This window comes from Peromyscus eremicus, chromosome 15, assembly GCF_949786415.1.
Source record: "Peromyscus eremicus chromosome 15, PerEre_H2_v1, whole genome shotgun sequence".
NCBI lineage: Eukaryota > Metazoa > Chordata > Mammalia > Rodentia > Cricetidae > Peromyscus > Peromyscus eremicus.
In genome coordinates, this window is record NC_081431.1 from 14,110,807 (window position 1) to 14,125,040 (window position 14,234).

Genomic DNA, 14,234 nt, shown 5'->3' on the forward strand with positions numbered 1-14,234 from the left:
TGACAAGTGTACAAAGTGGGCACATCCTTTCTGAATCAGTAACTAACACGTTCATGGGATCCAGGAAGGACTTGAAGATGAGGGTAGTCTTGCTGAGCACTTGGCACAAGCTTTTCCGAGACACCTGGTGGGAGGTGGTATCAGAGGTGTGATGGATGAAGCTGGGGAAGAATATTTCAACCCTATGTGCCCCGAGGCAGAGGAGACAGAAAAGGGAGACTTGTCCCAAGATCCCACGGTCACCCAGTCCTGTCTTACACAGTATCATACCGATATAATCACCCATGACCTGTGTCTTTGGGGTGGGACGTTCACGGAAAAATGACTGCTTGCTGACTTCCGTAGCCACTCCTCCCTTCTGCCTTATTGATAGGATCACCAATCTTTTTTAAACTACTTTTACACAGACAGAGAATGAGCGCCTCATATGTATGCCATGGCACATGTGTGGCAGTCAGAGGACTCGCAGGAGTTGATTATCTCCTTCCATCGTGTGGAATCGTGAAACCCAAGTCTATTCTCGTCAGGATCTCCACCCTTCAGCAATGTGCACGCACGCACACACGCACGTCCACCTTTCCTTGCTGTGTAGCCAAGGGCTTGTCTGGCCAAACAGAGGGGGTCAGGAGTACCCTACAGCAACTTCCAGGCGATGTCCTTGGAAGATGACAGGCCCTTGCCAGTTTCTCTCAGTCTTCTGCAGTAGGTGAGCGTGATGGCAGGAGAACAGAAGCCTGAGTCCTTGAGACTAGCAATGGCCATGTTTGCTCTGGATCATTCCTCAGAACACTCTCTCTCTTTCTCTCCCTCTCTCTCTCTCTCTCTCTCTCTCTCTGTGTGTGTGTGTGTGTGTGTGTGTGTGTGTGTGTGTGAGAACAGGTATGGAGGCCAGAGGTTGACATCAGGTGTTTTCCTTCATTATTGTGCATCTTATTTTGAGACACAGCCTCTCACTGAACATGGAGCTCATCACTTCAGCTACACTGATGGTCAATGAGCTCCCAGAAGCTGCCTGTCTCCACCAGCACCTGCCCCATGCAGCCAGGCACTAAGGTCACAGATGTGTACTATTTATCTGACTTTTATGTAGGTGCTGGGGAGCCTCATCCTCCGACAGGAAGTATTTTGCCCATTAAGCCATCTCCCCAGCCCGGGACTTCCTTTTGTAAGCCAGTTTTACTATGTAGCTTCATCATACACATCTGAACCTGGTCCTTCTAACAGACACATCTTCTGAACGAGAAGAACTGGGCCCATTAGAAAGAGCAATGAAAGCAAGTAAACCAACTCCAACAGAAAGGCTTTCGGGGTGACTGCAGGACCAGATGTTTTCATCCCAGACGACCAGGAAAGGAACTTTCAACCTAGTGTGCCCATTCAGAACATTCAATGAAACCTCATTCTTTCTACTTTTATTTCTGAGAAAGGTCTGCTCAGTGCCTGGGGTAGATGTGTTTTGCAGTTTTCTTTAAATCCTTGTAATTACCTCAGCATGAAGGACTTCTCTTTGTTTCCAATCTAAATTTAAATTGAAGGCCTTCTGAGTCGTCTGTCTCCATGCTCCATGTGGCATCAGTGTCCTGTCTGTCTCTCATGGTAAGGAGCTGCTCTAAGAGAGGCAGCCTATGCACCTGCGGCTTGCCCAGCCCATTTCCTGGCTGGTGACTGTAGCACCTTCTCTCTTACTGTCTACAGCCCATCAACTGTGCGTTCATCTCACGGCCAGAGAAATCTGCTTGTGTTGTCCTGCTGAGGCATTGTATGGTTTATCTGGGCTGTTTTTCACAGCTGGCATCTGCTAAAGCCCGTCTCCAACAGATGATTTACCACAATTATCCCAGTTACAGGCATTAGTCTGTGTCTCACATCCTGAATCTCCAGGAAATCAAGGCAGACCATAGGAAGCAGAGCTATTACACAACTGGGGCTTTGTGTCTTCTTATATTTAGATTTCACGGGGACAGTGATTCTAGAAGCCATGTGGCTTCACAATTCCAATACATCTGGCACAGGCTGAGTCACGACTTGGGACTATAGAATGAGAAGATATAACCACTGTGCTTCTCAAACTCTCCAATGGCAAGAGTCATTGAATTAACCCCAGGTCCCTCTTTTCTGTCTAGAACACCCAAATCAGAGCCTCACAGGAGCAGTCTGGGAAGCCATGTCTGAACAATCCCAGGGCACTTAGGGAAATACAGATCTAGCTCTCTGTGAAGGCATATCAGTCTTGCCAAGGGAGCCAATGGGGTCAGTGGCTGTGTTACTTCTTAAAGCCTCAATGTCCTTGTCTGTAAAATGGGTATAATAGATCTCACTTCTCCAGTGCATGCTGAAGACTGCAAATACAATACATGAAGATGCTTGGTGCTTAGTACAGGCTTAGCCAATGGTGGCCATCAGCATTATTGTGACAATGATTTTCACGAACTCAAAGAGGTCTTATTTGTTTGTGGTCAAGGATGGAGACTTTGAACTGCATACAGGAGACTCTGAGGCTCCCTTAACTTTGGCACCACTGGGAACTGGGCCTGCAGAAAAAGCCCTCCTGGTGCAGACCACATGTTTCCAGCTCACAGAGAGACAGGGCAGAAGACACGGACATTCCACGCGCAGTCAAGTATGAGGGGCTGAGCAGACCTTTTGGCCACATTAGCAGCTGAGGGCGTCCTCTCTTTCACACGAAGAGCTTCCTAAGCATTAGGCAGATGGTTTCTTTGTGAGGGGGGAGGGGAGATAATTCGAGAGTCGTCCCTTAAAGCCGCCACCATATATCCACAGAAACGAATTCTCTAGAATCTTAAACCTGGTTCAGAAATCTTGAAGGATGTTGTTTGTCCTGAATCATCTTAGGTGGTCTCTATGGAGTTTACTGGTGCCAGGTCATTGGTGCTTGTGCGGGTCTGGTCTAAAACCCTACTAACTTCGCCTCCTCCCTCCTCCTGTAGTGAGGCCTGGACCTGGAATCGGGGCTCAGTATGCTGGCAAACTCAAAGTCAGGTCTGTTTTCTCTACCCTGCTTAGACTGCCATGAGGACAAACACTGTCCCAACAGTGTCTGAACTTCCTGACACTGGTTTGGACAACACTGTGACTTTTTAACAGAAGGAAAAGATCATCAGAAAAGTACATGTGGCCGAGTATAAAAACCCCCACTGCACAACCACGACACAATGATGAGCTGGGCGTAGGGTGGGGAAGGGTATGACAATCTCCAAACTTCTAGGCATACTGTCGTTTAGTCTCCAGAGCTGACCCAGGAAATGCGTGTTAGTCTGTCTGACCCTTGGATGGATGAGAAAACAGGCATTTCTGCTAGTAACCCTGTAGAACGTTGGACACATTGCTTCACATATCATGACAATAATGCTTAACTTAAAGTCTTATCAAAATTAAAAGTATTTCAAGAAAGAGAGGGGCAGGGCTTCCTCAGTAACTATTTTGAGAATTGAGGGTAGAGTAAAACTTACTTATCCTAAACCAGGAGGTCTTGATGTCCAGGTTCTTATTCTTCCCTCCCCCTTGGATGTGGCCTCTGGGGAGTTCTTAGCTTCTATGTTTGTGGGGTTTGTTTCATGGCCAAAGTGTGGGGGGGAATGTATTCTCTACCTAAAATTTTTTAAATGATCAGATGAATTAATTTGCGATAGCATTGTGCAGCCAATAGGCCACAATCCCATGTGTGTGTGTGAGGGGTATATACCTCAGTTAAACAAGTTGCCCCAAATCACAACCATTATATCCAAGAGATAAGACGCAGGCATTTATAACAGTCCCCATTTCTTTCATGGTAGAAGAAATACATTTTGGGGTTCCAGAGTTATTAATAGCCTCAGATTTCAAGAACCCGGCAACTTCACCTTCAACACACTATTATTAGTGCTACATGGTCAGTAGTACCAAGCATGCCCTGAGGATGCACATGACAGGCACCTCGAAGGAATTGGAGTTAATGGCAAGACTGTGCGAAGCCTGGACCCTCCGGTTCTTTGGGAACCTCCTTCCTCTCCTCCTGGCCATCCATCTGCCATAGTTAGTCTCTTCTGCGCTCCCAAGGTCCCCGGTACAAGGGCAGTTTCCTAAATGCTGTCATTCTCAACAACTCACAGGGAACTCAAGAAAACTCAAACAACCCACTCCAGCCCTAGATCTCGCCATTTATTCTGCAGACCCAAGCCCCAGCACTGTGGAGATGAGCCTGGCTATACCCCTGCTAGTGTGTGGAGAATCCCTCCTTTCCACCCTAAAGCTGGGGTGCTGGTGAAGGGCAGATCAGGGCAGATCGCTGAGGCTGGGGTCAACCTGACAGGTTCTCAGAGCTCCATGCAAATGCAGCAGGGACCGCAGAGCCGGAAGAGGGCGCTGACCCCTGGATAGGCCCGGGAGGGAGGAGCGCTGGTTCCCAGGAGGGCAATGCCAGAGGGGTCCCCAGGACAGGGCTGGCCAGCTTGGAGCCAGGAGCTCTGGTCTCCAAGGGAACCCCCAGAGATCAAGGCCAGCCCTGGACAGTCTCTGACGCTGCTCTGAGTGAGCCCTGCAACTTCTTGGCAGGCTGGGCGTAGCCTGGTCGCCTTGACCACCAGAGGGAGAAACCTTGGGAACGTTGGTTCAGGACGTTGTGCCTTGGAATGACACCCACCACCTGGGCTTGCTCCCTTGCAGTTACCCTCCCTGACCTGCGGATTCCAGGAGCATGCTTGCCCAGAGCCCTAGAAGTACCCCTCCGCCCACACCACTCCTTACTATTTTAAATGCGGGTCTCAAGCCAAAGCTGCTAACGAGGTTGGAGAAACAGGTGAACAGGAAGACAGCGGTGGCGCTGAAGGAGCTGAGCCAGCAAATCCAAGAAACTAAATGCCGGCGGGAAAGGCTGCTAAAGGACACCAGGCAGCTGCTGGAAGAAAAACACCGTGTGCAGGCTGAAAACCAGCTTTTCATGGACTACCTGCACAAAAGCAGCGAGCGGTGTGAGAAGAAACGGGAGGCGCTGTGGAAGCAATGTGCCCAGGAGTGTGGCGAGATAGAGCAAAGGCGACAAGAGCTGGCATCCAGATACACCCAGAGAAACGCAGCCCTTCGAGCACAGCTCCTGCAGGGCAGAAAGACCCAGGAGGACTTAAGGCAGCAGCTGCAGGCACTGAAGACCGTTTACACGGTAAAGGAAAGGCAGGACACGACAATACAGACCTTGGAGAAGGAGAAAGAGAAAATCCGAGGTGAGACAGCGGCCAAGGACCAGGAGGCACACATCCGGTTCCTTCGGGAGAAGGCCCTCATGGAGAAGGAGCTGCAAGAGTTGGACTTGATGGAGCTGGGGCAGATCAGCACTAAGGGGCTTACGAGGAAGTACAAGGCCTGGGCGCAGGCCTGCAAGCAGGCTCATTTTGAGTTCTGTGGCAGTCTCCACAGAGAGAACCAGCAGCTACGGAAGGAGCTCCAGCAACTGAGTCAGGAATACCGGAAGGTGGAAGCTGTGAGAATCGGGTTGGAGAAGCAGCAGCAGCTGGTGAAGGAGGAGCAGTGGTATCTAGAAGCCTTGACCAGGGGTCGGCGGCGGCTGCAGGCAGAACGTGAGCGCCACCGTGCTCATAATCCATGCCTTAAGGAACAGAGTGCTTCGAAGACCATGCTGAGCACCAAATCAAGAACAAATTCAAAGTAACGGCTACCAGAACGGATTAAAGAATTTGAGCACTTGAGATAATCTACAATCTAAAAAGTATCCTTCGTGGAGAATACAAGCGTGTTTTCAGGAAGGGGCAGTTGTGATATTGGTCTGTGCTCCTAGCCTGGGATCTACATCCTGGCTGGCTGCCTGCCTGGGGCTGTTGTGGATTCCAGAGATTTAGAACATTTGGAAAACTTTTTAAAGAGTTGTGCTACTCATTTTTATAGCAGCATTTGAAATTCTCAGATTAGTTAGGACGTGTTATTTTAGTTCCAACACAGTTATTTTTTTCTTCGTGTATACTTTGTAGTCCCCAAAGTGTGGTGTATAATTCGGTGCAGTGTATAATTCATAAGTTCTGTGTATTTTTTGACCATTTGAAACAACTAGGAATCATATTTTCAACTGTAGGGGTTTTTTGTTTGTTTGTTTGCTTATTTGCTGAGAGGGTTTGCATGTTTGCATTTGTGATGGGCTGGTCGTTTGTTGAACTGTGGGGTCCTGGTCTGGGAGAATGGTCATGTATTTCAGCAATGCCCCTGCATGGGCAAATGCAATTGGCTTTATGTTTCTCAGAAATAATCGGTAATGAAAACTTCAAAGTAACTTTCTAGAATTTTCAGCTTTAATTATATGTAAAATGGAGTCATTTGAAATAAGATTAAAAGGGGGATTCACTTTTCAAGGTGTCTTATCTAACTTTTAACATAGATGGTGAAATATGCACTTTGCCATTAAACAGTATTGTTAAAAACAAAACCTACCTGTGATTATTTCTTTTTTCTGTTTTCTTTCTGGTTTTTCAAGACAGGGTTTCTCCATGTAGTTTTGGTGCCCGTCCTGGATCTCACTCTATAGACCAGGCTGGCCTCAAACTCACAGAGATCCTCCTGGCTCTGCCTCCCGGTGCCTGTGATTATTTCTTACTCCCCCAGCTTTATAAATGCAGTAGAAACACTACATCTATGTAGTATTTCTATGTAATATTCATTTTATGTTTCATTATACTATTATCACCCTTTTGATGAGGTGATAGAACATTTATTGATGAGATGAAATAGGAAAATGATGTAAGCATCGTGACGCAGAGTTAGGCCACTACATCAAGGCTATTTTCATACAAACATTGCAATAGGCAACAGTCCGTCTAATAAACTAGACAGCTATTGAGTGGCTAATAGGTAGATAGTGTATACAACATGGATACACTGGGCAAGGATCATTTGTGACCTTTATGAGATGCTAGGATGGTACAAGATTTCACTGTCCTTCTTGGACACATAAAATATATGAATTGCTTCTTTCCAGAATTTTCCATTTGATTTTGGACTGAAGTTGAACACAGATAACTGAAAAAGTAGGAAGAGAAGCCGTGGGTAAGAGGAGTTGCCAATCCAGGTCCATCACTGTGCTATACTGTTTATAAAGGAGAAGCGTTCCTATGCTTCATTTCTTTTCTCATGGAGTAAGTATTGTAAGTTCTCCTTGAGTTTAGAGGCTACTGTAGATCTTTTTTCCTTTGTGCCTTGAGCCATTTTTATGTTGTCTAACCAGCAGGCAGGGCTGACTTAATGAGCTGCTGACAGGTTGCTTCTGGCCTCCAGAGCCGAGATAGGCAATCTTTTTCCTAACAGCCTGGAAAATACAAATAAAAGGCCTTGTGCTTCCTGTGGATTCCATGGGTAACATTCCACCCCACAAGGTAAAACGGCCACAGGAAACAAAGGACGGGACCCTCATGTGACAGCAAGATTGCATTTACAAGAAGAGCCACACTTTACCAGTCTCTGCTCTAGGAGAATAAAGGTTTTCCCCAGCTGCTTCCTGCACCGTCAAAACACACATGTGTTGACGGTGAATATGCAGGCGTGCAAGCCAGATGTTGGCTGAAGTACTGAGATGAAAGCGAAGCCACACTGGAGAGGTGCGTGCGGGTGCCTCCTCCACTCCAGGAGGTCAAGGATCCTCTTCCTTTGCTTTCTCCCCTCTCTGTGTTCTACACCAATCAGAGAGATCCGAACCCCCTTTCCCTAGCTGCGAGCTCTCACACAACATACACACAGACCCATCCCATCATGCAAGAAACATGTGAGGCAGACACCCCCCAAGGAAAAAGAATTCCAGACTAACACTGAAACACTGCAAGCTACTCCATATTAAACACACGCTCTTCATTCTTGGAATTCCTTTGGTGTCTTTCTCTTTAAGCTCTAGTCTCCCACCATGCTGCTTAGTGTCACATCTTTCACCTCCCTAGGTGAATTTCTATCACCTTGTTAGGCGGAACAATTGAACCAGCATCTCAAAGCATCCCTGTGCTTCTCTGCACAGCGGCTGGGGGACCACTGCCTGCTCCTCACACACACCCCACCCCTGCCACCCTGCAGGAGAAAGGGGGCAGCTCTTGTTGACATTCATTTGATACCTCCCTCCCTCTCAACCCAAAAGCCAATTTTTGGGTTTACTTTTAAGTAACATTTTTTTCTTCCATGACAGAATTGAAAATTTTTAAGATTTTATTTTGTCTTGTTTTGTAAGCTCTGGTGTAACCAGGAAGAGAGAGTTCTAAGGAAAGAGGGAGGGCCATGCTGGAGCAGTCATTCAGCAAGGCAGAGAGGATGGCCATGACAAGGAGTCAGCGGCAGGGGCACTGTCTATTTGCCATTGTATGTGGTGCCCGTGGCCTCTCTCCTGGGGTGTGTTTGTGCTGGACCAGATGCTAAAGAATGGAGCCCATAGTGCTGACAAGAACAGCCCTGTCAACTGAATACATTTGTTGAGCAATTTCCCTGATGAGAGAATGCTATACCGTTCTCAAAACAACATTAAAAAAAAAACCTCTCAAAACCAAAAACAGATGCCCACTGTACTGTGTTGTCAAACACTTCTCAGCCAGAAATTACTCAGACAGAATTACTACTGGAATATTCAAGAGAGAAATATAAAGAGACGAATGTTTTCCTGTTGTGTGGACTCTCTGTTACCGTAACAAATAACTGAGATAATCAATTTAGGAAGAGAAAATGGTTGATCTGGCTCACAGTTTGGGAGCCTTTAATCTGTAACACCTTAGCCCCATTGCTTTTCAGCTGTGGCAAAGAACTGCATCTGGGAGCCAGCACGAGGCACAGCAAAGGTACTCTGGAGACTGAGACAGGGTAAGGAAAAGGCTGAGGTTCCTCTGTCCCTTTTAAGCCTTCCCTCCCCCCAGTGAAGAGAAGATCTCTTCAGAAAGTCCCTTGCCTCTCATAGGTCTAGAGACCAAGGCTTCAACACATGGCACGAGAGGTCACTGGTTATCCTATCACACTTGATGCCTCTCACTGTCTCGGCTCCAACTAAGGAAGCCTTACCTGAGGCAGGGGTGAGGCATGCCTGGCCTCTGCTCACCCTGCTCCCACCCCTAGAAATGTTGCCCTGCGTGTGATTGGAAAGAAGACTGTCCAAGTTCTCTGCTTCAGCCTCCCCAGGGCAGCTCTAGCACCCTCTGCCTTTGGTGCCTGGAGGAAGACACTACAAGACCCCAGAAGACACAGGCCTTCTTCGGTGCTGAACTGAGGGTCCCCAGGGTAGCAGAGCCAGGGGTAAGGCGGTGCCAGGGAGCAGAGCAGACAGTCCCCCACCACCTGTGGGCTGCACTGAGCTTCTTGACTCTAAGGGGATGCTGGGCTCTCTGCCATTGACAAAACCTGTGAGGGACCAGTCAGTCTATTTTCTGGCTCTAACATGCCACAGCTTACCTCCCCAGCCAGAGTCCCCATAGAAATTGTCCTGTTGCTTGGTTCTGGTCAGGTGCCACACCAGAGTGCAACAAGTCTGGGGGAGCAACTGCCAAGGCTTCTGATCTCACACTTACTTGGATGTCCCTGTGAATTGAGAGGTTTCAGAAGATAGATTTATAAAAATTTGATAAATCAAATGTCCATCAAGACACCACGTGGTCACTCATGGGTACTCTCATCCTCAGCTCTAGCTCTTTCGCTATGTCCTCTTGAGAATAAAAAGGAAAATGAATAAAATTAAATTATAATTTACATATTAAATTACACAATTCAAAACTCAGAGGAAACCCCACACACCAGGGGAGTCCAAGAATGAACCCTAGTGATTTCTAGGAAATCTTAGCATTCTGAAAGTAAGGAAAGGTGAGGTGTCAGGGTGCGAGGCCAGGAGATGTAGAGTTCACACTTTCACCATTTAGTTCCTAGAATTTGTAAGAGGAAAAGTTCACATTTAAAGTCAAATAGACTCAGTGTGGTAGTTTGAAAGAAAACAGCCCCAAAAGGGAGTGGCACTACTAGGAAGTGTGACTTTGTTGGAGTAGGTGTAGCCTTGTTGGACAAAGTGTGTCACCGTGGAGGCAGGATTTGAGATCTCATATATGCTCAAGATACTGCTCAGTGTCTCAGAACACTTCCTGTTGTCTAAAAGATGTAGGACTCTCAGCTCCTTCTCTAGCACCATGTCTGCCTGCATGCCGCCATGTCCCACCATGATGACAATGGACTGAACCTCTGAACTGTAAGCCAGCCACAATTAAATGTTTTCCTTATAAGAGTTGCCGTGGTCATGGTGTCTCTTCCCAGCAGTAGAAACCCTAACTAAGACACTCAGGGTACACATTTTGGTCCTTTCATTCTAAGTCTCATACAAATTACTTAATATTTCCCAGCCTCTATTCTCTTGCTTGCCAAATAATAAAATTGCTCACAGTTAACTAAGATAATGCATGCAAAGTGGCAGGCAAATTGCTGCTGAATAGATGCTCCCCTTCCTCTTCCCTCTATGGAATTAAGATAAATAAGATTCCTATTTGTGCAATAAGCTAGCTTGTATACATTGGTGTAATTTTACGTATTAACAGCTATTTATGCAAGCCTTATTAATGTTGCTATGAAAAAGCATCTATAGTTACTTTTAATAAGAATCTTAAATGAAATTATTTTGTTACAAAGAGACTTTGTTTTAAATGGAAAGCATAAAAGCTATCCAAAAGGATTTTATTATGGCTAAGTAACGGATAGTATTTGATTTCTTGAATAGATGGAGGTATTTGATTTCTTGAATAGATGGAGGTAAACTGGCTTTTGTAAGGCCATGTGCCTGTCATTAGGTTAAGTGTTTTATGTTAAATTTTACCAGTATGGAAATAAGAGGCTAACGGAGATTAAAAGATATCATCTCAAAGTAGAAGTCTGCCAAACATGAAACTCACACTCAAACTACACTTGTAAATTTCTCTTTTGTGCCTGGGTTGTAGATGTCATGCAAACACACAATGGGTGTGGCAAAGCAGGTGGCCAAGCAGAGACATGGCAACTGGTGGCCTGCCTGTCCCATTTCACAGACCTTACCAGTGTGGAGACCGTGAGTCCTGGGGAGTTAGAGGCTGTTTTAGCAGTGCAGAGAGGGTGAGGTTTGTATGTCATCTGGTCCTCTTGTCCTCCAAGGCCCATGGTGGGGAAGAGGAAACAGGTGGACAACAGGGGTGGACAGCACAGCTTGGACGTAACACCTCTGAGGACCACGGAGCACAGTAACCCTGTTTGCTGTCACGGCATCCCTGGGAACTTGTCATCCTCCGTCCCAGAGGGCCACTGTCATCACTCTGAAGTGTAAACAAGTCTTCCTATGCAGTGGGAAATCTGTCTTTCTCCTGTCCTGCCTGTCTTGACTCTTGGAATGTCAGTGAACTGAAGTAAACTTGCCATGAAGGGCCATCTGTGAGTAAAAACTGAGAGACCCAGAGACGGTCTTCCACTCCCAAACCGTAATGAAACGGTAGTACATCAGCCTTGTTTGTTTTCTCTGCCTTCATTAAACACTTATCTCCTCGTTTATGTGCTCATTCAAAATTAATTCACTGACTGAAAATGGAATCATCGGAAGGCTCTGGTCCCCGCTGGAGGAGTCTTTCAAGGAATTAGATGATGCTGTGTGGAGGTAAGAATGTGAGGGCCTAAAGATTTCTCCTTAGGAAATGGACGATCTCAGGCACAAAGCCTCTTCCATTCCCATGACGATTAGGTTTGTTTCTTTATTAAACAATATGGAGTGTTTTGCTATATATTAAAATGATGCATATTTACTATAGAATTCTTTGAATTCATGTAAACGTTTTTAAAGGAGTTAATCATTGCTATGGTTTGGGTAACTGGCCTTCACGGGTCTTTTTTGTCACCTTCAAAGCACTGCTGGGAGGTGGTGGAACCTTTAAGAGGTGGAACCCAGTAGCTAGGTGGCATAAAACATACCTGTAATCCTAGCATTCAGGAGGCCAAGGCAGGGGGATCATGAGTTAGTCCAAGGGCTACACAGCCAAACCCAGTTATGAATATATATATATATATATATATATATATATATATATATATATATATATATATATATGTGTGTGTGTGTATACACACACACACACACACACACACACACACACACACACACGGAGACCTTGTAGAGGTTTGAATCAGATGTCCCTCATATTTGGGGACATTTGAATTGAACAGTAAGTGCAACTGTTTGGATAGGTTTAGGAGGTGTGGCTTTGCTAGAAGTACATCGCTGGTGGCCAGGGTGTGGAGAGGTGAGCTTTGAGGTTCTCTGAGGTTTCAAAAGGCATGTACCATTCCTAGCTCCACCTCTCTCACTTCCTGCTTATGGTTTTAAGATATGTGCTCTCCACTTGCTGCTCCAGCACCCACGACGGAGATCATAGCATCTCCATTGTGATGGTGATGGACTCCTAGCCCTCTGGAACCACAAGCCCAAATAAATTCTTCCTTCCATAAGCTGCCTTCGTCATGGTGTATTATCACAGCAACAGAAAAGTAACTAAGACAGACCTGCTGGAAAGTCTTCGGGTTATTGGAAGGTGCATCTCCAAAGGAGGCTGTAAGATCATAGTCCTTTTTATATTTTCTGCTTCCTGGTAGGATGTGAGCAGTTCGACCAACCATGTTCTCTTGCTATGTTGTGCTGCCTTGCCATGGCCCCCAAAACAAAGAGACCAATTGATCATGCCTTAGAACCTCCAAAACTGTGGCCAAAATACCTCTTTCTTTTCAAAGGTTGATCATCTCAGGTATGTGTCTTGGTAATGCTAGTATAGTTGACCACCATTGTGCCACCCAGACAAAAATCACTGCTAACTTTCTGGGGTTTTCTTCTCAGTGAACTTACAGTGATAGTACATCTGTGGGAACTTCGTGTATCTCTCTTTTACTTAATTGCAGTCCTGGTGTGTATGGGAACTTGATTTACCGGCCTTTTGCCACTGAACGTTGTTTATAATAATACAAAAACAATTGTAATGGTCACACATTTGTTTATCATACATATACATAATAATTTGTTTGGCCAGCTCCTCTTACCCTGTGGTTTTAATTTTCACTCTGTTAAGGAGCTTTGTGATCAGCATACATTTCACACTTCTCTCCTCACATCTCTGTTCATTTCATTATGATTGACAATAGCAAGATTATTAAATTAGAGGATGTAACTGTATTGCCGAGCTGCCCTCTGGACGCACTGTATTATTTTACAATCTCCACCAGGGTCTGGAGAGACAGATGGTAAAAGAGAGAAGGGTAGGATGGGGGAAAGGAGGATAAGACAGAAATGTAGTGTAGACGACACACAGCTGAATTACTCGTAATGAACCCCAAACCTTGTTTCTCTTCAAGCACTCGTCTGTGAATGTGCTAGCCAGACACAGGTGCCCACTAACCAGTGCTCCCAAGTCATCCACCACGGCTGCCTGGACTTGAGTACATGTACCCCGAAGGCCCTTGTGCCGAAGGCGTGGTGCTCAGGATAGTGTTACTAGGAGGTGGGGTAGAGGTTTTAAGTAGAAGAGGGGCTTAAATAGAGGTTCTTAGGCTAATGTAGCCCTATCCTCAGAGGGGAATGTGGGATTCCAGTCTCCTCTTCTTTTTCTCTTTACTTCCTGGTGGATGAGAGCAATTTTCTTTCAGCATGTGCCCACCCATGATGCATTGCCTCTCTCCAGAGAGCAAAATCTATGATACTGCTCCATTGTGAACCTTTAGAACTCTGAGCCAAATAAAACTGTCAAAACTGTTGTTTATCAGTTCATTATCTCAGCCAGCTCAATAGGGATAGAAATCTGACTAATTAGGGGGGGGGGGAGGTTCCCATCTGAATTCTCAGAGTCTAACAATATAGGAAGTTACAAGTCAAGTCTTCAGTTTTAGAACCTAAATGATTTTCCCCTCTCCTTTGAAAGGGTTTTCAGATGCTGATAGGTGTCATAACTTCTGAAATATTGGCTAAAATCAGTCACTAAATAATTTTCAAGTTATAAAAGTCCCAGGCTTTCCTTGGTTTTCCTTCCCTAAATTTATATCCTTTTATTTTAAAATATCCTATACTGCAGCTCCAGACACTGGAGCTTAGAGCAGATAATGTTAGCGATAAGCCAAGAGCAGTCTTTACAAACATAGCCACTGGCAATGTTCCTTCCCTTCCAGGCTTTTATTTACATATGTGGCATGTTTCCATCTACATAGCTGTAAACACACTATCAGACTAGCTGGGCTCTATTGAG

The 14,234-nt window shown here is 45.8% G+C and overlaps 1 protein-coding gene across 1 annotated transcript; it reads left to right on the top strand.

The window, feature by feature from the left end:
• Window positions 1–4,693: 4,693 nt before the first annotated feature.
• Window positions 4,694–5,662, top strand: LOC131925346 (coiled-coil domain-containing protein 121-like). The gene has a single exon (XM_059280644.1). The coding sequence runs from the start codon at window positions 4,694–4,696 to the stop codon at window positions 5,660–5,662; it is 969 nt and encodes a 322-aa protein (XP_059136627.1).
• The last annotated feature ends 8,572 nt before the right edge of the window (window positions 5,663–14,234 follow it).